The 24,885-nt window shown below is 56.0% G+C and overlaps 1 protein-coding gene across 3 annotated transcripts in view; it reads right to left on the bottom strand.

Annotated features, from left to right (window-relative positions):
* The window catches only part of IGLL1 (immunoglobulin lambda like polypeptide 1), a 58,323-nt gene extending 45,488 nt beyond the window's left edge, over positions 1 to 12,835 (bottom strand). For 2 of the 3 annotated variants that reach the window (XM_082773807.1, XM_082773803.1), the window contains exon 1: positions 68 to 166. In XM_082773807.1, the coding sequence (XP_082629933.1) occupies positions 68 to 113 (46 nt within the window). In that variant the 5' untranslated portion in view covers positions 114 to 166. Of the gene's footprint in view, positions 1 to 67; positions 167 to 12,316; positions 12,614 to 12,755 lie in introns of those variants that run through there. The other variant, XM_082773805.1, reaches the window with a different exon arrangement.
* Between the last annotated feature and the right edge of the window lie 12,050 nt (positions 12,836 to 24,885).

The raw sequence follows: 24,885 nt of genomic DNA, 5'->3' as shown, positions 1-24,885 counted from the left end.
ACGCACAGCCCTCAGCGCGCAGCAGCCCAAAGGGCCCGGCCGGGCGCAGTGAGTGTGTCCAGGGCACCTGAGGTGTGGGCGAGCACCGCGAGGAGGAGAGGGGCCCAGGCCATGGCGAGATCCCACCAGCTGCGCTTCCCCACACCGACGGGGCTGTGCCGCGGACCCCGACTCCCTCTTAAACCCCTGCCCGGCCGCAGCACGGCCCCTCCATGCAAATGCGGCCCCGCGCTCTCGGCCACGTTCTGCGCCTCGCTCCCCACCTCCCCACCCGGCCCCTCCACCGCAGGCACAGGGGGGTAGTCCTTGGCCTTGTGCTGGGGACACGTGGCAGCACCCAGGCCCAGAAGTGGAGCACATGGAGCCCCCGCCCCAGCTCCTGTGGCTATGAGGTCAAACACCTGGGGAGAGCTGGAATGGAGGGGCTAAGGGGACCACACGGCTGAGGAGATGGTGCCCTGCTGGGCTGGAAGGACTAATCTTTGCCAGAGAACTGCCATGGGGAGCATCCACATGGTCTGATGGCAACCAACTGTGCTCTGCCATGGGGAAAGCCTGTCCCAGGGGGCTGGGAAAGGGCCGCAGCACAGCCCCTGCTTGCTTGCTTCCTAGCTCCTCATCTGGTTGGTATCTGCCACCCCAGAGTCCCGGGCAGCTTGACATGCAGAAGGCAAGGGCAGCAGCATGTGGGGCAGGGAGTGGGGCTGTTAGCAAAGTGCAGATCTCCCCCAGGGCTGCAGGTGCTCGGTGCTGCTCTGCCCATCCCTCCCACAGTGTACCAAGGTCCTGGGAACAGGGCTGGGGACAGGACTTCACCCATGCCCCTCTAACTTCCCCCACAGATGCCTTATCCCTCTGCCCCAGCATGCTCACAGGAATGCAGCAAATGTCCCTACACAGGACATTCAGGAACCGGTGATGTGCAGGAGCCCTCACCCTCACACCCAGAGGTAGCCCCGGTGCTGGGCTTAGGGAGCAGGATGAGGACAGGAGCAGGGTCCTGGGCAGTCCTTTTGGCCCTGGGGACGGGGCTGCGGCAGGGACCAGGGCCAGGGGCTGCCCAGGTCCCCCAGGGGCAGGCTGGAGATCCTGCACAGACCCAGCATGAGCCCAAACCTGTGGCACTGGGCAAACACAGCCAGTGCTGCAGCAGCTCAGGGGTCTGTCCTTGTGGGGCATGATGGAGCAGAAAACGGCCAGTCCTGAGCTGCCCCTGCAGCCTTGTACAGCATCCACACAAAACATCCCCTGTCATGGTCTGAAGGTGAAGCTTTGACCTGGCTCTTTAGTGATCCATACATTGTGGTCTCTTGGTGCTTTCTGCAGGCTGAGTCCCCGCAGTGATGCCCCAGGGCAGTGGCTGTAGCCGGGCAGGGAGGCAGCCTTCAGGGCCCGGGGAGCAGCCTGGGAGCACCGGGGTACCAGGGCCCTGCAGTTTGGGGAAGGGATGGGTCTGCTGGGGCCATCCCATCCCTGAGGGAAGGGCTTCTGTGGTAGGGCAGAGCAGGGACAGCAGGCACTGTCACTTGCAGCACTGGGCTCCAAGGGAAATGATGAGATGGGGACCTGTGCCACCCTCTGAGAGGACAGCAGGGATCCAGCTGCTCCAGTGATGGCAGGAGGTTTTTGTATCACTTCCCCATTGCTCTGTGTCACTGTGTCAGCACTAGCACTGCTGTCGTAGCCACCACAGTAATAGACAGCCTCATCCTCAGCTTGGACCCCAGTGATGGTTAAGGTGTTTGTGGAGCCAGATGTGGACGCAGAGAATTGTGACGGGATGCCCGAGGGTCTGTTGGTGTTGTAGTAGATCACCGTGACTGGGGCACTGCCAGGGGTCTTCTGCTGGAACCAGCCATAACTGTAGCTGCCAAAGTAGGTACCACCCCCGGAGCAGATGATCTGCACGATGCCTCCCAGGTTCACCGACTTCGGCTCCGACTGAGTAATCGCTGCCTGGACCAGGGAACCTGGAGAGGGAGAGGAGAGAGGGGAGAAAATGGGGCTCAGCGAGTGCCCCACACGCACAACCCTCACCCCACAGTAGCTGGACAAACCCAAACCTGGAGGCTCTTACAACACCGAGGCACTGACAGCGCTGAACATAGAGCACCTTGCAAGAGCTCCACAGCCTTGCAAGGACACCTGCCAGAAAAGGGGATGCTGAAAACCACAAACGGTGGAGAAGGGATTGGGCCAGGACTATATTTGATGAATTGAGCCCAGCCCAGCCACCTCCCCAGGGCACTGGGGCATGAAAGGGAGGAAACTCACAGCTGTGGTCAGGCAGAGGGGCCAGAAACCAGCCTCATCCCCACAGCCCTGCTGAGCGCTGGAGGAGAAGTGTAGAAAGCCTCCATTTCTAGCTGTGGCCTGTCCCTCACTTCCACATTGCTCTGTGTCACTATACCAGCACTAGCACTGCTGTCGTGGCTTCCAGAGTCATAGACGGCCTCATCCTCAGCTTAGACCCCAGTGATGGTTAACGTGGCTGTGGAGCCAGATTTGGATCCAGAGAATCGAGAAGGGATGTCCAAGGGTCTGTCGGTATTGTCATAGATCACGGTGACAGGGGCACTGCCAGGGGTCTTCTGCTGGAACCAGCCATAAGCGTAGCTACTCCCGGAGCAGGTGATCTGCACGGTGTCTCCTGGGTTCACCGACTTCGGGTCCGATTGAGTCAGCACTGCCTGGACCAGGGAACCTGGAGAGGGAGAGGAGAGAACAAGGGGCTCAGCGAGTGCCCTGCACACAAAACTATTTTCATGTTCTGGGAAAGGCATCAACATCCCTGGAGAAGTCCGCAGCTGCCCCCTTGAGGAAGGAGGGCAGAAAACCTTCACCATTAGCACCAGTCTGTTGCTCACTTCCACATCTTCCTGCATCATTAAACCAGCACCACTGCTGTCCCTGCTCCCACAGTAATAAACAGCCTCATCCTCAGCTTGGATTCCAGTGATGTTTTACCTGGCTGTGGAGCCAGACAAAGAACTAGGGAATTGCAAAGGGATGCCCAAGGTTCTGTTGCTGTTCCCACAGATCATGGTGACAGGGCCAATGCCAGGGTTTTTCTGCTGATACCAGGCATACCAATATTTGCCATCACTGGTAGCACTACCTCCAGAGCAGGTGATCTGCACAGTTCCTGCCAGGTTTGCCAACTTTGAGGCCGTCTGAGTCAGCGCTGCCTGGACCAGGGAACCTGGAGAGGGAGAGGAGAGAAGGGTTGGACACAGTGATCTTTCGAGTTCCCTTCCAACCCATTGAATTCTGTAATTCTGTGATTCGGTGAAAACAGGGCTCAGCAAGTACCCCACACGCACAGCCCTCACCATGTCGCAGCAGGATGGGGATGGTCCCATTGCCAAAAGATCTTGGTCCCACCCAGGGACACACAGCCCCACACACAAACAACAGACAGAGTCCCAGGGCTGTTGAGGGATTTTTGAAACAGCAAAGATCTCATGGCTTGCTGCAGCTGAACAAACCAAGCTACCAGGACAAGTATGAGAAGTTCCCATGACAGTGTTCCCACATCACCCAATTGAGGAATTTAGAAAAATATTGTTGCCAGCAGCTGGCTTCAAGGACGGGATCTATGTGACTGCTAATCACAAGTGGGTTGTTTTCTTGCAGGTGTTTTTTTTTTTTTGTGCAGTTGTTTGTCTGAGTCCTTTTGACCAATGAGACACTATCCGCCCCTGTTAAGTTTGCTATAAAAGTCATGCTATTCGGGTAAAAAAGAGACAGTATCATCTGACCATACTAGTGTCTGTCGTGTTTTCAGTCATTCTTCCTGCAACACAGGGCCACTGAAAGGAGAGCTGGAAGCAGCAGCAAGAAAGGCACCAATGGGAGCAGGCAGTTTGATTAGGGACAATATAAATCTGTGCCTGTTTTAGGAAGAGGAACAAGGCACACCACCCACAAAGACACCTCCCATACCACAAGGGACAATGGGGAGCACATTCACAGCCGGGGACATAGAGAGGGAATAAGAATCTGGCTACTGCTACAGCTCTGTACGGCCAACGGGAAGGAGAGAAAGCCTTCTTAAGGCTTTGGATTCTCCCACATCTTGTAACTCACTGTCACTCTACAGCACTCCAGCTGCTGTCGTAGCCACCACAGTAATAGACGGCCTCATCCTCGGCCTGGACCCCAGTGATGGTTAATGTGGCCGTGGAGCCAGATATGGAACCAGAGAATCGAGAAGGGATGCCTGAGGGTCTCTTGTTGTTCTGGTAGATCACGGTGACAGGGGCAGTGCCAGGGGTCTTCTGCTGGTACCAGCAGAAGATAATAGTAACTGCCATAGTAGCTACTACCCCTGGAGAAGGTGATCTGCACGGTTCCTCCCAGGTTCACCGACTTCGGCTCCGACTGAGTCAGTGCTGCCTGGACCAGGGAACCTGGAGAGGGAGAAGAGAGAGGGGAGAAAAAGGGCTCAGCGAGTGCCCCACACGCACAGCCCTCAGCGCGCAGCAGCAGGATGAGGCCAGGGCCCCGTTGCCCAAAGGGCCCGGCCGGGCGCAGCGACTGTGTCCAGGGCACCTGAGGTGTGGGCGAGCACCGCGAGGAGGAGAGGAGCCCAGGCCATGGCGAGATCCCACCAGCTGCACGTCCCCACGCCGACAGGGCTGTGCTGTGGACCCCGACTCCCTCTTAAACCCCCGCCCAGCCGCAGCACGGCCCCTCCACACAGCCCCAGCCCCACGGTCTCTGGCAGCCCCTAACCCAGTGCTCCCCCTGCCCAGCGGGAGCTGGATGTGGTACTTAGGGACGTGGTTCAGTGGGTGACATTAGTGGTATGGGGACGTTGGTTGCTGCTGAGGTGCTCTCCAACCGCAACCACTCACTGATTCTCTGCACATCTGCCCTCGGTGAGACCCAGCCGAGCCTCCCAGCAGGGCTGAGGGCTGGCAGCAGTGCTTTGCCCCCCTCCTGGCCGCAGGACCTGCCTTCTCCTCCACGGGGCTCCCCGTGGGCCTCTGCATTAAGCCAGGCCCTGGCCCCGCACTGCAGCAGCGCCTCCTGCCCGCCACAGGACTCGCACAGCACCGCGAGGGGACCCCGGGGCCCTTGTCCCCTGGCGGCAGCTGCAGGAGAAGGAGGAGGAGAAACACAAGGGTTAGAGATCAGCCACAGACCCCTCACCGACACCGTGCAGGCTCACGCGATCTAAGACACAAACCCACCCGTCAGCAGCCAAGCTCCTGGTGCCTCCCTCTGTCTGTGTACACACCTGGGGATGCCTGCACCATTCGCCAGCAAAGAGCAACTGCAGAGCAACGAACTGGGATCTCATGCCCGACAGGAACTGCGTGGGCATCAGGACCTTCAGGGCTACTCAGCAGTAAGGAAACACGCACACATCCCCCGTGCCTGTGACTCCCAAGCCAGCTGAGGGACTGCAGCGGCCTCACAGCAATCAAGACCAGATGCTGCACAAGTTCACGTGAACTCAGTAGCATGCATCATCCACAAACTGGTCCAGCCAGAGGCAACCCCGCTGTCACCAGTGATGGTTAACATGCCTGTGTAGCCAGATTTCTAACCAGAGAATCGTGAAGGGATGCCTGAGGGCCTCTTGTTGTTCCAATAGATGACGGTGACAGGGGCACTGCCAGGAGTCTTCTGCTGGTACCAGCCATAATTGTAGCCACTGCTAGCCCTGGAGAAGGTGATCTGCATGGTGTCTCCCAGGTTCACTAACTTTGAGTCCACCCACACATCTCTGCAGCTTGTCCCATGCACACAGGCATCACCAGTGCCTGAACCAGACCACTGGGCAACCAAAGGGCTGAGGCAGGAGCTCTCCCTGGGCAGACAGCCCAGGGCATACCTGGGTCTCCCCAGGTGCCCAACGCGCACGCACCCAGCCACGTGCACTGCAGGCAGCTGTGCAGCTGCAGGGCCCTGGGCGACACTCAGCCTGGGGGAGCTGAAACACAGTGAAGCCCTGCGAGATGGTGTAAAAGGTGAAGGGCAGAAGGAAAGAAAGTAGACCCCCACACCCGGTGACATGGCCCTGCTGAGCTGAGAGGAAAGGGGAGACTAAACCAACCTCTTTGACATGCAGGATCTCTCTGCCCAGTCAGCATCACCGTGTCATAACTACTGCTGCTGTCGAAGCTCCCGCAGTAATAGACGGCCTCATTCTCGGCTTGGACCCCAGTGATGGTTAACGTGGCTGTGGAGCCAGAACCACGAATGCTGAATATCAATGCTCAGACCTGCTCAATCAGCCCTGAAGGACAAGGGCAAAAAGCCTCCATTTTCACCTGTGGTTTGTCATTCACTTCCACATTGCTCTGTGTCCCTATACCAGCATCAGTGCTGCTGTCCCTGTTACCACAGTAATAGACGGCCTCGTCCTCAGCTTGGACACCAGTAATGGTTAACGTGGACACAGAGCCAGATGTGGAAGCAGAGAATCTTGAAGGGAAGCCCGAGGGACTTTTTTGCTGTCACTATAGATCACAGTGACAGGGGCACAGCTAGGGGTCTTCTGCTGGTACCAGCCATAACCGTAGCTACTCCCGGAGCAGGTGATCTGCACGGTTCCTCCCAGGTTCACCGACTTCGAGGCTGGCTGAGTCAGAGCTGCCTGGACCAGGGAACCTGGAGAGGGAGAAGAGAGAGGGGAGAAAAAGGGCTCAGCGAGTGCCCCACACACACAGCCCTCAGTGCACAGCAGCAGGACAAGGCCAGGGCCCCGTTGCCCAAAGCAGCCAAGCTCTCGGTGCCTCCCTCTGTCTGTGTACACACCTGGGGATGCCTGCACCATTCGCGTGCAAAGAGCAACTGCAGAACAAAGAACTGGGATCTCATGCCCGACAGGAACTGCGTGGGCATCAGGACCTTCAGGGCTACTCAGCAGTAAGGAAACACGCACACATCCCCCGTGCCTGTGACTCCCAAGCCAGCTGAGGGACTGCAGCGGCCTCACAGCAATCAAGACCAGATGCTGCACGAGTTCACGTGAACTCAGTAGCATGCATCATCCACAAACTGGTCCAGCCAGAGGCAACCCCGCTGTCACCAGCTCACAGTGAGGGCACAGCAGGCTCCAAAGGGGACACTGGACCACTGCCAACAACCCCCAGTGCCAGCAGCAGGAGCACTGACACCCACACTCAGCAGGGAACCCATGAGCCCATAGGACCCATCGATGAGCACCCAGGGTAGATGGATACTGGCCACACTGCGGCCTAAGCTCCCACAGTAATAGACAGTATCGTCCTCAGCTTGGACTGCAGAGATTGTTAATGCGTTCATGGAACCAGATGTGGAAGCAGAGAATCATGAAGGGATGCCCGAGGGTCTCTTTGTGCTATCATAGATCACGGTGACAGGGGCACTTCCAGGGTTTATCTGCTGGTACCAGCCATACCAGCTGCTACTCCCAGAGCAGGTGATCTGCATGGTGTCTCCTGGTTTCGCCGAATTTGAGGCTGGCTGAGTCAGCACTGCCTGGACCAGGGAACCTGGAGAGCAGAGAGGGGAGAAAACGGGGCTCAGCGAGTGGCCCATATGCACAGACATCACTGCGCAGCAGCAGGACAGGGCCAAAGAACTTGGAGCACATCCTCATTGCTCTCTGACACCCAGACACCATCATAGCTGCTGTCCTTGCTCCCACAGTAATAGACAGCTTCATCCTCAGTTTGGATACCAGTGATTGTTAACGTGGCTGTGTAGTCAGACAAGGAACCAGAGAATCGTGAAGGGATGCCCGAGGGTCTCTTGTCGTTGTAGATCACGGTGACAGGGCCAGTGCCAGAGGTCTTCTGCTGGAACCAACCATAGCCATCACTACTCCCGGAGCAGGTGATCTGCACGGTGTCTCCCAGGTTCGCCAATTTGAGGCTGGCTGAGTCACTGCTGCCTGGACCAGGGAACCTGGTGAGGGAGAGGAAAGGGGGCAGAAAACGGGGCTCAGCGAGTGGCCCACATTCACAGACCTCAATACGTAACAGTGGGACAGGGCCAAGGGACTTCCAGTACATCCTCATTGCTCTCTGACACCCTGACACCATCATAGCTGCTGTCCCAGCTAGCACAGTAATAGACAGCCGCATCCTCGGCTTGGACCCCAGAGATGGTTAACGTGTTTGTGGAGCCAGATGTGGAACCAGAGAATCGTGAAGGGATGCCTGAGGGTCTCTTGTCATTGAGATAGATCACGGTGACAGGGCCAGTGCCAGGGGTCTTCTGCTGGTACCAGGCATAATAATATTTGCCATCACTGGCAGCGCTACCCCCGGAGCAGGTGATCTGCACGGTCCCTCCCAGGTTTGCCTACTTCGAGGCCGGCTGAGTCACTGCTGCCTGGACCAGGGAACCTGGAGAGGGCAAGAAGAGAGGGAAGAAAATGGGGCTCAACAAATTAATAAACTCACAGCTGTGGTCATGCCAAGGGACCAGGAACCTGCCTCAGCACCAAAGCTCTACTCAGCTCTTAGGGACAAGGGAAGAAAGCCTGCATTTCTAGCTGTGGTCTGTGCCTCATGCCCTCATTAATCTTTATCACTATACCATCACCAGCACTGCTGTCCCCGCTCCCACAGTAATAGACGGCCTCATCCTCGGCTTGGACCCCAGTGATGGTTAACGTGCCCGTGTAGCCAGATGCAAAACCAGAGAATCGTGAAGGGATGCCTGAGGGTCTCTTGTCATTGAGATAGATCACAGTGACAGGGGCAGTACCAGGGGTCTTCTGCTGGAACCAACCATAGCCGTCACTACTCCCGGAGCGGGTGATCTGCACGGTGTCTCCCGGGTTCACTGACTTTGAGGCCGGCTGAGTCACTGCTGCCTGGACTAGGGAACCTGGAGAAGGAAAGGAGAGAGGGTTTGTAAATGGGGCTCAGCGAGTGCCCCACACGCACAGGCCTCACCGACAGTAGTTGGACAAGACTCAAACCTGGAGGCTCTTACAACACCAAGGGACTGACAGCCCTGAACACTGACCAATGAGCAGAGCCACACAGCCTTGCAAATAAACCTGCCAGAACCACAAATGCTGAATATCACTGCTCAGACCTGCTCAGCCCTGAAGGAGAAGGGCAAAAAGCCTCCATTTTAACCTGTGGGCTGTCCTTCACTTCCACATTGCTCTGTGTCCCTATACCAGCATCAGTGCTGCTGTCCCTGTTACCACAGTAATAGATGGCCTCATCCTCATCTTGGACCCCAGGGATGGTTAACATGTTAGTGGAGCCAGATGTGGAACCAGAGAATCGAGAAGGGATGCCTGAGGGTCTCTTGTCGTTAGATCACAGTAGATCACAGTGACAGGGGCACTGCCAGGAGACTTCTGCTGATTCCAGCCATAATCGTAGCTGCTGCTACCCCCGGAGCAGCTGATCTGCACGGTCCCTCCCAGGTTTACTGACTTTGAGGCCAGCTGAGTCAGCACTGCCTGGACCAGGGAACCTGGAGAGGGAGAGGAGACAGAGGAGAAAACGGGGCTCAGTGAGTACCCAGCACACAAAACTATTTTCATGTACTGGGAAAGGGATCAACATCACTAGAAGAGAAGAGTCCACAGCTGCCCCCTTGAGGGAAGAGGGCAAAAAACCTTTGTCTTTAGCACCAGTCTGTTGCTCACTTCCACATATCCCTGTGTCACTAAACCAGCACCACTGCTGTCCCTGCTCCCACAGTAATACACAGCCTCGTCCTGAGCTTGGACCCCAGTGATGGTTAACGTGGCTGTGGAGCCAGATAAGGAACCAGAGAATCTTGACAGGATGCCTGAGGGTCTCTTGGTGTTCTCATAGATCACGGTGATGGGGGCACTGCCAGGGGTCTTCTGCTGGTACCAGGCATAATAATATTTTCCATCACTTGCAGCGCTAGCCTTGGAGCAGGTGATCTCCACATTGTCTCCCGGATTTACTGACTTCGAGAACAGCTGGATAATCGCTGCCTGGACCAGGGAACCTGGAGAAGGGGAGGAGAGAGCGGAGAAAAGGGAGCTCAGCAAGTGCCCCCCACACACATACATCACTACTGCCATCGTAGACACCACTGTAATAGACGGCCTCGTCTTCGGCTTGGACCCCAGAGATGGTTAACGTGCCCGTGGAGCCAGATGTGGAAGCAGAGAATCTTGAAGGGATGCCCGAGGGTCTTTGGTTCCTGTTGTAGATCATGGTGACAGGGCCAGTGCCAGGAGTCTTCTGCTGGTACCAGCCATACCAGCTGCTACTCCTGGAGCAGGTGATCTGCACGGTATCTCCTGGATTCGCAGACTTTGAGGCCGGATGAGTCAGCCATACCGAAAGCTGTACTGAGGCCAGCCATACTGCAAGCTACCCCCGGAGCTACACATCTCTGCAGCTTGTCCCATGCACACAGGCATCACCGGTGCCTGAACCAGACCACTGGGCAACCAAAGGGCTGAGGCAGGAGCTCTCCCTGTCTGCCCAGGGCATGCCCGGGTCTCCCCAGGTGCCCAACGCGCACGCACCCAGCCACGTGCACTGCAGGCAGCTGTGCAGCTGCAGGGCCCTGGGAGACACTCAGCCTGGGCGACCTGAAAAGCAGCAAAGCCCTGGGACATGGTGGACAAGGGGAAGGGGAACAGGAAAGAAGGGAGACCCCCACACCTGGTGACATGGCCCTGCTGAGCTGAGAGGAAGGGGGAGACTAAACCAACCTCTTTGACATGCAGGATCTCTCTGCCCAGTCAGCATCACCGTGTCATAACCACTGCTGCTGTCGAAGCTCCCACAGTAATAGACGGCCTCATTCTCGGCTTGGACCCCAGTGATGGTTAACGTGGCTGTGGAGCCAGAACCACGAATGCTGAATATCAATGCTCAGACCTGCTCAATCAGCCCTGAAGGACAAGGGCAAAAAGCCTCCATTTTTACCTGTGGTTTGTCATTCACTTCCACATTGCTCTGTGTCCCTATACCAGCATCAGTGCTGCTGTCCCTGTTACCACAGTAATAGACGGCCTCGTCCTCAGCTTGGACACCAGTAATGGTTAACGTGGACACAGAGCCAGATGTGGAAGCAGAGAATCTTGAAGGGAAGCCCGAGGGACTTTTTTGCTGTCACTATAGATCACAGTGACAGGGGCACAGCTAGGGGTCTTCTGCTGGTACCAGCCATAACCGTAGCTACTCCCGGAGCAGGTGATCTGCACGGTTCCTCCCAGGTTCACCGACTTCGAGGCTGGCTGAGTCAGAGCTGCCTGGACCAGGGAACCTGGAGAGGGAGAAGAGAGAGGGGAGAAAAAGGGCTCAGCGAGTGCCCCACACGCACAGCCCTCAGTGCACAGCAGCAGGACAAGGCCAGGGCCCCGTTGCCCAAAGCAGCCAAGCTCTCGGTGCCTCCCTCTGTCTGTGTACACACCTGGGGATGCCTGCACCATTCGCGCGCAAAGAGCAACTGCAGAACAAAGAACTGGGATCTCATGCCCGACAGGAACTGCGTGGGCATCAGGACCTTCAGGGCTACTCAGCAGTAAGGAAACACGCACACATCCCCCGTGCCTGTGACTCCCAAGCCAGCTGAGGGACTGCAGCGGCCTCACAGCAATCAAGACCAGATGCTGCACGAGTTCACGTGAACTCAGTAGCATGCATCATCCACAAACTGGTCCAGCCAGAGGCAACCCCCCAGCCACCAGCTCAAAGCGAGGACACTGACTTCGAGGCCGGCTGAGTAGTCGCTGCCTGGACCAGGGAACCTGGAGAGGGAGAGAAGAGAGGGGAGAAAATGGGGCTCATCTCCCAACTAACAGCTGTGGTCAGGCAAAGGGACCAGGAACCTGCCTCAGCCACATAGCGCTGATCATCTCTGGGTCACAAGAGCAGGAAGGCTCCATTTCTAGCTGTGCTTTGTCCCTCATGTCCCCATTGCTCTGTGTGACTATTCCAGCACTAGCACTGCTGTCCACACTCCCACAGTAATAGACGGCCTCATCCTCGGCTTGGACCCCAGTGACAGTTAATATGTTCGTGGAGCCAGATTTGGAACCAGAGAATCATGAAAGGATGCCTGAAGGTCTCTTTGTGCTGTCATAGATCACAGTGACAGAGGCAGTGCCAGGGTCTTCTCCTGGTACCAGCCAGTACTCCCGGAGCAGGTGATCTGCGTGGTGTCTTCCGCATTCTCCGACTTTGAGGATGGCTAAGTTATCACTGCCTGGACCAGGAAACCTGGAAAAGGAGAGAAGAGAGGAGAGAAAATGGGGCTCACCAAGTGGCCCACGTGCACAGACCTCTCTTTGTAGCAATGGGACAGTGCCTAGGGCCTTGGAGCACATCCTTATTGCTCTCTGACACCCCGACACCATCATAGCTGCTGTCCCAGCTAGCACAGTAATAGACGGCCTCATCCTCGGCTTGCACCCCAGTGATGGTTAACATGGCTGTGGAGCCAGATGTGGAACCAGAGAATCGAGAAGGGATGCCCGAGGGTCTCTGGTTGTTGCTATAGATCACGGTGAAAGGGGCAGTGCCAGGGGTCTTCTGCTGGTACCAGCCATAACCGTAGCTGCTGCTACCCCCAGAGCAGGTGATCTGCACAGTTCCTCCCAGGTTCACCGACTTCGAGGCTGGCTGAGAAATTGCTGCCTGGACCAGGGAACCTGGAGAGGGAGAAGAGAGAGGGGAGAAAAAGGGCTTAGTGAGTGCCCCACATGCACAGCCCTCAGCGCACAGCAGCAGAACAAGGCCAGGGCCCCGTTGCCCAAAGGGCCCGGCCGGGCGCAGAGAGTGTGTCCAGGGCACCTGAGGTGTGGGCGAGCACCGCGAGGAGGAGAGGGGCCCAGGCCATGGCGAGATCCCACCAGCTGCGAGTCCCCACGCCGATGGGGCTGTGCTGTGGACCCCAACTCCCTCTTAAACCCCCGCCCGGCCGCAGCACAGCCCCTCCACACAGCCCCGGCCCCACGGTCTCTGGCAGCCCCTAACCCAGTGCTCCCCCTGCCCTGCGGGAGCTGGATGTGGTACTTAGGGACATGGTTCAGTGGGTGACATTAGTGGTATGGGGACATTGGTTGCTGCTGAGGTGCTCTCCAACTGTAACCACTCGCTGATTCTCTGCACATCTGCCCTCGGTGAGACCCAGCCGAGCCTCCCAGCAGGGCTGAGGGCTGGCAGCAGTGCTTTGCCCCCCTCCTGGCCGCAGGACCTGCCTTCTCCTCCACGGGGCTCCCCGCGGAGCTCCGCAGCAAGCCAGGCCCTGGCCCCGCACTGCAGCAGCGCCTCCTGCCCGCCACAGGACTCGCACAGCACAGCGAGGGGATCCCAGGGCTCTCGGCCCCTGGCAGCAGCTGCAGGAGAAGGAGGAGGAGAAACACAAGGGTTAGAGATCAGCCACAGACCCCTCACCGACACCATGCAGGCTCATGCGATCCAAGACACAAACCCACCCGTCAGCAGCCAAGCTCCTGGTGCCTCCCTCTGTCTGTGTACACACCTGGGGATGCCTGCACCATTCGCCAGCAAAGAGCAACTGCAGAACAAAGAACTGGGATCTCGTGCCCAACAGGAACTGCGTGGGCATCAGGACCTTCAGGGCTACTCAGCAGTAAGGAAACACGCACACATCCCCCGTGCCTGTGACTCCCAAGCCAGCTGAGGGACTGCAGCGGCCTCACAGCAATCAAGACCAGATGCTGCACGAGTTCACGTGAACTCAGTAGCATGCATCATCCACAAACTGGTCCAGCCAGAGGCAACCCCCCAGCCACCAGCTCACAGCGAGGACACTGACTTCGAGGCCGGCTGAGTAATCGCTGCCTGGACCAGGGAACCTGGAGAGGGAGAGAAGAGAGGGGAGAAAACGGGGCTCATCTCCCAACTAACAGCTGTGGTCAGGCAAAGGGACCAGGAACCTGCCTCAGCCACATAGCGCTGATCATCTCTGGGTCACAAGAGCAGGAAGGCTCCATTTCTCATGTCCCCATTGCTCTGTGTGACTATTCCAGCACTAGCACTGCTGTCCACACTCCCACAGTAATAGACGGCCTCGTCCTCGGCTTGGACCCCAGTGATGGTTAACGTGGCTGTGGAGCCAGATTTGGAAGCAGAGAATCGTGAAGGGATGCCCGAGGGTCTCTTGGTATTTTCATAGATCACGGTGACAGGGGCAGTGCCAGGGGTCTTCTGCTGGTACTAGCCATAACTGTAGCTGCTGCTACCCCCGGAGCAGGTGATCTGCACGGTGTCTCCGGGGTTCACTGACTTTGAGGCCGTCTCAGTCAGCGCTGCCTGGACCACTGAACCTGGAGAGAGAGAGTAGTCTGTGTCACTATACCAGCACTAGCACTGCTGTCATGCCTTCCAGAGCCACAGACAGCCTCATCCTCAGCTTGGACCCCAGTGATGGTTAACGTGCCCGTGGAGCCAGATTTGGAACCAGAGAATTGTGAAGGGATGACGGAGGGTCACTTGTCATTGTAGTAGATCACGGTGACAGGGACACTGCCTGGGGTCTTCTGCTGGAACCAGCCATAGTTGCTGCTACTCCCAAAGCGGGTGATCTGTACGGGGTCTCCTCGGTTAACTGACTTTGAGGCCAGCTGAGTAATCTCTGCCTGGACCAGGGAACCTGAAGAGGGAGAAGAGAGAGGGGAGAAAACGGGGCTCCACAAATTACTAAACTCACATCTGTGGTTATGCCGAGGGACCAGGAACCCGCCTCAGCAACCAATGCTCTGCTCCGTTCTTAGGGACAAAGGCAGAAAGCCTGCATTTCTAGCTGTGGTCTGTCCCTCATGCCCTTATTACTCTGTATCATTATACCATCACCAGCACTGCTGTCCCCGCTCCCACAGTAACAGACATCTCCATTCTTGGCTTGGACCCCAGTGATGGTTAACATGCCTGTGTAGCCAGATTTCTAACCAGAGAATCGTGAAGGGATGCCTGAGGGCCTCTTGTTGTTCCAATAGATGACGGTGACAGGGGCACTGCCAGGAGTCTTCTGCTGGTACCAGCCATAATTGTAGCCACTGCTAGCCCTGGAGAAGGTGATCTGCATGGTGTCTCCCAGGTTCACTAACTTTGAGTCCACCCACACATCTCTGCAGCTTGTCCCATGCACACAGGCATCACCAGTGCCTGAACCAGACCACTGGGCAACCAAAGGGCTGAGGCAGGAGCTCTCCCTGGGCAGACAGCCCAGGGCATACCTGGGTCTCCCCAGGTGCCCAACGCGCACGCACCCAGCCACGTGCACTGCAGGCAGCTGTGCAGCTGCAGGGCCCTGGGCAACACTCAGCCTGGGGGAGCTGAAACACAGTGAAGCCCTGCGAGATGGTGTAAAAGGTGAAGGGCAGAAGGAAAGAAAGTAGACCCCCACACCCGGTGACATGGCCCTGCTGAGCTGAGAGGAAAGGGGAGACTAAACCAACCTCTTTGACATGCAGGATCTCTCTGCCCAGTCAGCATCACCGTGTCATAACCACTGCTGCTGTCGAAGCTCCCACAGTAATAGACGGCCTCGTCCTCAGCTTGGACCCCAGTGATGGTTAACGTGTTTGTGGAGCCAGATGTGGAAGCAGAGAATCGAGAAGGGATGCCCGAGGGTCTGTTGTTATTGGCATAGATCACGGTGACAGGGCCAGTGCCAGGGATCTTCTGCTGGTACCAGGCATAATAGTAACTGCCATAGAAGCTACCGCCCCCACAGCAGGTGATCTCCATAGTTCCTGCCATGTTCACCGATTTTGAGTCTGTCTGAGTAATCGCTGCCTGGACCAGGGAACCTGGAGAGGGAGAGGAGAGAGGGGAGAAAATGGGGCTCAGCGAGTGCCCTGTACACAAAACCATTTTCATGTACTAAGAAAGGGATCAACATCACTGGAAGAGGAGAGTCCACAGCTGCTCCCTTGAGGGAGGAGGGCAGAAAACCTTTGTCTTTATCTCCAGGCTCTCCCTCACTTCCACATCTCCCTTTGTCTCTAAACCAACACCACTGCTGTCACTGCTCCCACAGTAATAGACGGCCTCGTCCTCGGCTTGGACCCCAGTGATGGTTAACGTGTTCGTGGAGCCAGATTTGGAAGCAGAGAATCGTGAAGGGATGTCCAAGGTCTCTGGTTGCTGTTGTAGATCACGGTGACAGGGGCACTGCCTGGGGTCTCCTGCTGGTACCAGCCATATTCGTTGTAGCTACCCCCGGAGCAGGTGATCTACACGGTGTCTCCCAGGTTCACTGACTTTGAGGCCAGCTGAGTCAGCGCTGCCTGGACCAGGGAACCTGGAGAGGGAGAGGAGAGAGAGGAGAAAACGGGGCTCAGCGAGTGCCCCACATGCACAGACCTCACTGCACAGCAGCTGTGGCACGAGGCCACTCTGCCCACAGGCACCCATCGGACAGCAGGACCTATGGCTCCACAAGGCTGCCCATGAACTGATGGTGGTGGGCACTCATGAGTCCCACTCCAGAGGCCACCTGGATTCATGCCCCCAGTCAGGAGCAGCCCACTCCCAGCTCTGATTTGCACATGGCAGCCCCTGGTGTCCAGGAGCCACCACTCACATGGGAAATGCCCCCTCCTGCAAAGCTCCCTGGCCCCGCAATGCCCACCCCAAGGTGCCCAGGACTTGAGCAGCTGATGGGCAGGGGAAAGGGCAGCAGCGCCGGGGGCTCCATTCCTGCCAGCAGCACAGAGGGGATGTGCTGGAACAGGGCACTTGCCATGTGATGGGTTCCATCCCACTGGGCACATTGGCAGCTCCTTCACCATGTACAAGCAGTAGCAGCAGGCAGCGGAGGGGCCCTGGGCCACACCAGTAAAGTGACTCAGTTCCTAACTGGTGGGACTCACAGTGACCGTGGCAAGCACTGCCATCCCTGCTCCCACAGAAATACCCGGCCTCATCCTCGTCTTGGACCCCGGTGATGGTTAACGTGGCCGTGGAACCAGATGTGGAACCAGAGAATCTCGAATGAATGCCCAAGGGTCAGTTACTGTCACAATTCATCACAGTGACAGGGACAGTGCCAGTGATCTTCTGCTGATACAAGCCATAAGCGTAGCTACCCCCGGTGCAGTTGATCTGCACGGTGTCTCCCAGGTTTGCCAACTTTGAGGCCAGCTGATTAATGACTGCCTGGACCAGGGAGCCTGGAGATGGAGAGAAGAGAGGGAAGAAAATGAGGCTCAGCTCCCAGCTCACAGCTGTGATCAGGCAGATCACAACTCACCCTGCCTCACCCACACAGCCCTGCTTAGCTGTTGGGGACAAGGGCATGAAGCCTCAATTTCTAGCTGTGCTGTGCACCTCATGTCCCCATTGCTCTGTGTCACTATAGCAGCACTAGCACTGCTGTCATGCCTTCCAGAGCCATAGACAGCCTCATCCTCAGCTTGGATCCCAGTGGTGGGGTCCCAATTACCCAGACATCTGCTGGGTAAGCAACTCAGCCAGGCACGAGCAGTTGAAATGGTTCCTACAATGCTTTGCGGACAATTCTCTGATGCAGGTGGTGGAGGAGCCGACGAGGTGTGGGGTGCTCATGGACCTTGTTCTTACAAACAGGGATGGCCTTGCTAGGGATGTGAAGGTTGGGGGCAGCTTGGGATGCAGCGACCGTGAGATGTTGCAGTTCCAGATGGAACTAGGCAAAGGAAGTAAGGCTAAAAGCAGGATTGCTATCCTGGACTTCTGAACAGCCAACTTCAACCTCTTCCGGGACCTGCTTGGGAGTATCTCATGGGATAGGTTGCTAGAAGGCAAGGGTGCTTGTGAGAGCTGGGCTACATTTAGGCAGCACTTCTTCCATGCTCAGGATCAGTGCATCCCGAGAAATAGGAAATCGGGGAAGGGGGGCAGGAAACCCGCATGGATGAGCAAGGAGCTCATCAATAAGATCAAAAGGAAGAGGATGGTCCATGAAATGTGGAAAAAGGGTCTGTCCTCTGGGAAGGATTACAGATGTGTTGTCAGGGCCTGAAGGGACGCGATGAGGAAGGCTAAAGACCACCTAGAGATGAGACTTGCAAAAGAGATAAAGGATAATGAGAAAGGTTTTTTCAAGTATGTAAACAGCAAGAGGAAGACTAGGGATAATGTGGGTCCTTTGCTGAATGAGGGGGATGTCCTGGTCATGGGAGACACTGAGAAGGCAGAGATACTGAATGCTTTCTTTGCTTCAGTCTTTGCTTCAGGGACACTCCCCCAGGACTCCTCGCCCCTGGCAACAGGACAAAGGGTCTAGGAAATGGAGGGCTCCCCCCTGGTGGACGTGGGAGTGGTTCGGGAGTGTCTGAGTGGGTTCAACACACACAAATCCATGGGTCCCAATGGGATGCATCCGCGTGTGCTAAGGGAGCTGGCAGATGTGATTGCCAAACCACTCTCTATCATCTTTGAAAGGTCCTGGAGAACAGGAGAGGTGCCTGAAGACTGGAGGATAGCCAATGTCACTCCGGTCTTCAAGAGGGGCAGGAAGGGGGATCCGGGAAACTACAGGCCAGTCAGTCTCACCTCTGTCCCTGGAAAGGTATTGGAGCAGCTTGTTCTGGATGCCGTCTCCAAGCAATTGGAAGAGAAGAAGGTTATGAGGAGTAGTCAGCATGAATTCACCAAGGGGAAGTCGTGCTTGACCAACCTTGTTGCCCTCTATGATGGCATCACCAGCTGGGTAGATGGGGGGAGAGCGGTGGATGTCATCTTCCTTGACTTTAGCAAGGCTTTCGATACTGTCTCCCATGACATCCTGATAGCAAAGCTGAGAAAGTGTGGGATAGAGGAGGGGACGGCAAGGTGGGTTGAGAACTGGCTGACTGAGCTCAGAGGCTGGTGATCAGAGGAGCAGAGTCTGGCTGGAGGCCTGTGACTAGCAGTGTTCCCTAGGGGTCAGTGCTGGGTCCGGTCTTGTTCAACATCTTCATCGACGACCTTGATGAGGGAATAGTGTCTGCCCTCAGCAAGCACGCCGATGGCACAAAGCTGGGAGGAGTGGCTGACACGCCAGAAGGCTGTGCTGCCATTCAGCGAGACCTGGACCGGCTGGAGAGATGGGCAGGAAGAAACCAAATGAGATTTAATAAGAGCAAGTGTAGAGTCCTGCACCTGGGAAGGAACAGCCCGAAGTATCAGTACAGGCTGGGGGATGACCTGCTGGAGAGGAGCTCTGAGGAGAAGGACCTGGGGGTCCTGGTGGACGACAGGTTGACCATGAGCCAGCACTGTGCCCTTGTGGCCAAGAGGGCCAATGGGATCCTGGCGTGCATTAGAAGGAGTGTGGCCAGCAGGTGAAGGGAGGTGATCCTCCCCCTCTACTCTGCCCTGGTCAGGCCTCACCTGGAGTACTGTGTCCAGTTCTGGGCTCCCCGGTACAAGAAAGACAGGGATCTCTGTACTGGGTCTGGCTGGAATGTTAACTTTCCCAGCAGCAGCCCATACAGTGCCATACTCTGTACTTGTAGCTGGAACAGCAGTGTTATCACACCAGTGTTGTGTCTACTGCTGAGCAGCAGTGGCACAGCATTGGGCCTTTCTCTAACCCTCCTAGGGGGTGGGCAAAAAGCGAGTAGAGAAACATCACTAGGGCAGCTGACCTAAACCAATCAAAGGGATATTCCATACCATGTGATGTCACACTCAGCAATAAAAGGTGGAAACAGGAAGAAGAGGGGAGGGGTGGGCTCTTGTTGAGAAGACGTCGGTCCTCCTCTCGAACGCCGGCTGCGTGCGTTGAGGCCTTGCTTCAAGGACGTGGTCAATCATCACTCATTTGTGGGAAGTAGAGAGTAATTTCTTTCCTCTGCACTTCCATATAGTTTTCATTTATTTTGTTTGTTTGTTTTCCTCCCTTCTTTTTATTTTTTCCCTTTTTCCCCTCCCTTTTTCCCCTTTCCCTTTTATTTCCCCTTAGTTAAATTGTTTAGTTCATGGTAGACTTCATTTAATTATTATAATTATTTCCCTTTAATTAAATTATCCTTATCTCAACCCGTGAGTTGTTCTTTGCTTTACTTCTCCCCCTTCTCATCTAAGGGAGGGGGAGTGAGAGAGTGGTTGTGGGGTTTAGCTGCCCAGCACGGTAAAACCACCACAATCTCCTGGAAAGAGTCCAGCGGAGGGCCACAAAGATGATATGGGAGCTGGAGCATCTTCCCTATGAAGAAAGGCTGAGAGACCTGGGTCTGTTCAGCCTGGAGAAGAGAAGACTGAGAGGGGATCTCCTCAGTGTATATAAATATCTGAGGGGTGGGGGACAGAAGGATGTAGCCAACCTCTTCTCAGTGGTTTATGGGGATAGAACAGGGGGCAATGGCTGCAAGTTAGAGCACAGGAAGTTCCGCACTGACATGCAAAAGAACTTCTTCACGGTGAGGGTGATGGAGCATTGGAACAGACTGCCTAGGGAGACTGTGGAGGCTCCTTCTCTGGAGATATTCAAGGCCTGTCTGGACACCTACCTGGGCAGCCTGCTCTGAGGAACCTGCTTTGGCAGGGGGGTTGGACCCAATGATCTTTCGAGGACCGTTCCAACCCCTACAGTTCTGTGATTCTATTCTGTGATTCTGTGATGGTTAACGTGCCCATGGAGCCAGATTTGGAACCAGAGAATCGTGAAGGGATGCCCGAGGGTCTCTTGTCATTGTAGTAGATCACGGTGACAGGAACACTGCCAGGGGTTTTCTGCTGGAACCAGCCATAGATGCTGCTACTCCCAGAGCAGGTGATCTGCACGGTTCCTCCCAGGTTCACCGACTTTGAGACCGGCTGAGTCAGAGCTGCCTGGACCAGGGAACCTGGAGAGGGAGAAGAGAGATGGGAGAAAACGGGGCTCAGCGAGTGCCCCATATGCACAGCCCTCACCCCACAGTAGTGGGACAAACCCAAACCTGGAGGCTCTTTCGACAACAAGGCACTGACAGCCCTGAACACTGAGCCAATGGCCAGAGCCCCACAGCCTTGCAAGGACACCTGCCAGAAAAAGGGATGCTGAAAACCACAAACGGTGGAGAAGGGACAGGGCCTGAACCATGTTTGATGAGTAGACCCCAGCCCAGCTCCAGACACCTCCCCAGGGCACTGGGGCATGAAAGGGAGGAAACTCTCAGCTGTGGTCATGCAGGTGGGCCAGGAACCTGCCTCAGCCCCACAGGGCTGCTGAACACTGCGGGACAAGTGAAGAAAGCCTCTGTATCTAGATGTGGTCAGTCTCTCACTTACACATTGCTCTGTGTCACTATACCAGCACCAGCACTGCTGTTGTGGCTCCCACAGTAATAGACGGCCTCGTCCTCGGCTTGGACCCGACCCCAGTGATAGTTAACGTGGCTGTGGAGCCAGAAGCAGACCAGAGAATCGTGAAGGGACAACCGAGGGTCTGTTGTTGTTCTGGTAGATCACGGTGACAGGGCCACTGCCAGGGGTCTTCTGCTGGTACCAGCCATAATGAAAGCTACCTCCAGAGCAACACATCTCTGCAGCTTGTCCCATGGACACAGGCATCACCAGTGCCTGAACCAGACCACTGGGCAACCAAAGGGCTGAGGCAGGAGCTCTCCCTGGGCAAACAGCCCAGGGCATACCTGGGTCTCCCCAGGTGCCCAACGCGCACGCACCCAGCCACGTGCACTGCAGGCAGCTGTGCAGCTGCAGGGCCCTGGGCAACACTCAGCCTGGGCGAGCTGAAATGCAGCAAAGCCCTGCGAGATGGTGTAAAAGATGAAGGGCAGCAGGAAGGAAGGGAGACCCCCACACCCGGTGACATGGCCTGCCGAGCTGAGAGGAAGGGGGAGACTAAACCAACCTCTTTGACATGCAGGATCTCTCTGCCCAGTCAGCATCACCGTGTCATAACCACTGCTGCTGTCGTAGCTCCACAGTAATAGACGGCCTCGTCCTCGGCTTGGACCCCAGTGATGGTTAATGTGCTTGTGGAGCCAGATGTGGAAGCAGAGAATCGAGAAGGGATGCCCGAGGGTCTCTTGTTGGTGTTGTAGATCACAGTGACAGGGCCAGTGCCAGGGGTCTTCTGCTGGAACCAGGCATAGTAGTTGTTGCTGCTCCCGGAGCAGGTGATCTACACGGTGTCTCCCAGGTTCACTGAATTTGAGGCAGGCTGAGTCAGTGCTGCCTGGACCAGGGAACCTGGAGAGGGAGAGGAGAGAGGGGAGAAAACGGGGCTCAGCTCCCAACTCACAGCTGTGGTCAGGCAAAGGGACCAGGAACCTGCCTCAGCCACATAGCGCTGATCATCTCTGGGTCACAAGAGCAGGAAACCTCCATTTCTAGCTGAGAGAAATGTCCCTCATGTTCCCATTGCTCTGTGTGACTATTCCAGCACTAGCACTGCTGTCCACACTCCCACAGTAATAGACGGCCTCGTCCTCGGCTTGGACCCCAGTGATGGTTAACGTGGCTGTGGAGCCAGATTTGGAAGCAGAGAATCGTGAAGGGATGCCCGAGGGTCTCTTGGTATTTTCATAGATCACGGTGACAGGGGCAGTGCCAGGGGTCTTCTGCTGATACTAGCCATAACTGTAGCTGCTGCTACCCCCGGAGCAGGTGATCTGCACGGTGTCTCCGGGGTTCACTGACTTTGAGGCCGTCTCAGTCAGCGCTGCCTGGACCACTGAACCTGGAGAGAGAGAGTAGTCTGTGTCACTATACCAGCACTAGCACTGCTGTCGTGCCCTCCAGAGCCATAGACAGCCTCATCCTCAGCTTGGACCCCAGTGATGGTTAATGTGCCCGTGGAGCCAGATTTGGAACCAGAGAAACGATAAGGGATGCTCAAGGGTCTCCTGTCGTTGTAGTAGATCACGGTGACAGGGACACTGCCTGGGGTCTTCTGCTGGAACCAGCCATAGTTGCTGCTACTCCCGGAGCAGGTGATCTGCACGGTGTCTCCCGGGTTAACTGACTTTGAGGCCAGCTGAGTCAGCGCTGCCTGGACCAGGGAACTTGGAGAGGGAGAGAAGATAGGGGAGAAAACGGGCTCCACAAATTACTAAACTCACAGCTGTGGTTATGCCGAGGGACTAGGAACCTGCCTCAGCACCAAAGCCCTGCTCAGTTCTTAGGGACAAGGCAGAAAGCCTGCATTTTTAGCTGTGGTCTGTGCCTCATGCACTCATTACTCTGTATCATTATACCAGTGTCGTGGTTTAACCCGGCCGGCAGCTAAACACCACGCAGCCGTTCGCTCACCCTCCCCCTCCCTCTCTGGGACGGGGGAGAGAAATGGAAAGTGAAGCCCATGAGTTGAGATAAAGACAGTTTAATAAGACAGGAAAATAATAATAACAAAAGTAATAATAACAATAATAATAATAATAATAATAATAATAATAATACAATGGTGATAATAGGAAAATAATAATAATACTATGTACAAACAAGTGATGCACAATGCAATTGCTCACCACCCGCTGACCGATGCCCAGCCTAACCAAGCAGTCCAGTCCCCTCCCTCCGGCTAGCCACCCCTATATATTGTTTAGCATGACGTCAGATGGTATGGAATACCCCTTTGGCTAGTTTGGGTCACCTGTCCTGGGTCTGTCCCCTCCTAGCTCTTACTGCACCCCCAGCCTGCCTGTTAACAGGACAGAGCGAAAGGCTGAGATGTCCTTGCCTTGGTTTTGTTGAAGCACTGCTCTGCAACAATTAAAACATCGGGGTGTTATCAGCACTCTTCTCATCCTAAGCCAAAACACAGCATTCCACCAGCTACTAGGAAGAAAATTAATTCTGTTCTATCTGAAACTTCTGTTCTAACTGAAACCAGGACAACCAGCACCAGCACTGCTGTCCCAGCTCCCACAGTAATATATGGCCTCGTCCTCGGCTTGGACCCCAGTGATGGTTAACGTGCCCGTGTAGCCAGACTGGAACCAGAGAATTGGGAAGGGATGTCCGAGGGTCTCTTGTTGTTCCAGTAGATGACGGTGACAGGGGCAGTGCCAGGAGTCGTCTGCTGGTACCAGCCATAGTAGCTATCACCCCCGGAGCAGGTGATCTGCACGGTTCCTCCTAGGTTTGCTGACTTCAAGGCCAGCTGAGTCAGCACTGCCTGGACCAGGGAACCTGGACTGGGGGAGGAGAGAGGGGAGAAAACGGGGCTCAGTGAGTGCCCCACACGCACGGCCCTCACCACACAGCAAGTGAACGGGTCCCAGGCATACAGAGGCTGCAGGCCCAGGCAGGAATCCACAGCCCCTGAGAAATGGGAGCCTGAGGACCAGGGGTTGCTGGAGCAGTGCAGGGCCTCTGGGGGCCATCCCCTGCCCTGGTGATGGAAACAGACCCTGCACTATGGGGTGGGGTGGGCAGGGCTGAGTTGGGAACCTCTGCCACCATCTGAGAGTACAGTGGGGAGACAAATGTTCCTGTGATGGCAGGAGGTTTTTGTATTACTTCCCCATTGCCCTGTGTCACCTTGACACCAACATAGCTGCCTTCGTAGCTCCCACAGTAATAGATGGCCTCGTCCTCGGCTTGGACCCCAGTGACGGTTAATGTGGATGTGGAGCCAGATAAGGAACCAGAGAATCGTGAAGGGATGCCCGAGGGTCTCTGGTTGTTGTTATAGATCACGGTGACAGGGCCAGTACCAGGGGTCTTCTGCTGATACCAGCCATAGTAGCCGTAGCTACTCCCGGAGCAGGTGATCTCCACAGATCCTGCCACGTTCACCGATTTCGAGTCTGGGTGAGTCAGTGCTGCCTGGACCAGGGAACCTGGAGAGGGAGAGGAGAGGTGGGAGAAAACGGAGCTCAGGGAGTACCCCATACACACAGCCCCCACTGAGAAGCAGCAGAATGGGGCCTCTGAGTCTGCAGGCTATTACGACACTGAGGGACTGACAGCCCTGAACACTGAGCCCATGGCCAGAGACCCACAGCCTCGCAAGGACACCTCCCAGAACTAGGGATGCTGA

This window comes from Aythya marila, assembly GCF_965140915.1.
Source record: "Aythya marila genome assembly, chromosome: 17".
In the NCBI taxonomy this organism is placed as follows: Eukaryota; Metazoa; Chordata; class Aves; order Anseriformes; family Anatidae; genus Aythya; species Aythya marila.
Note: the sequence above shows the minus strand (reverse complement) of the source record. Positions and strands in the feature narration are given on the sequence as shown.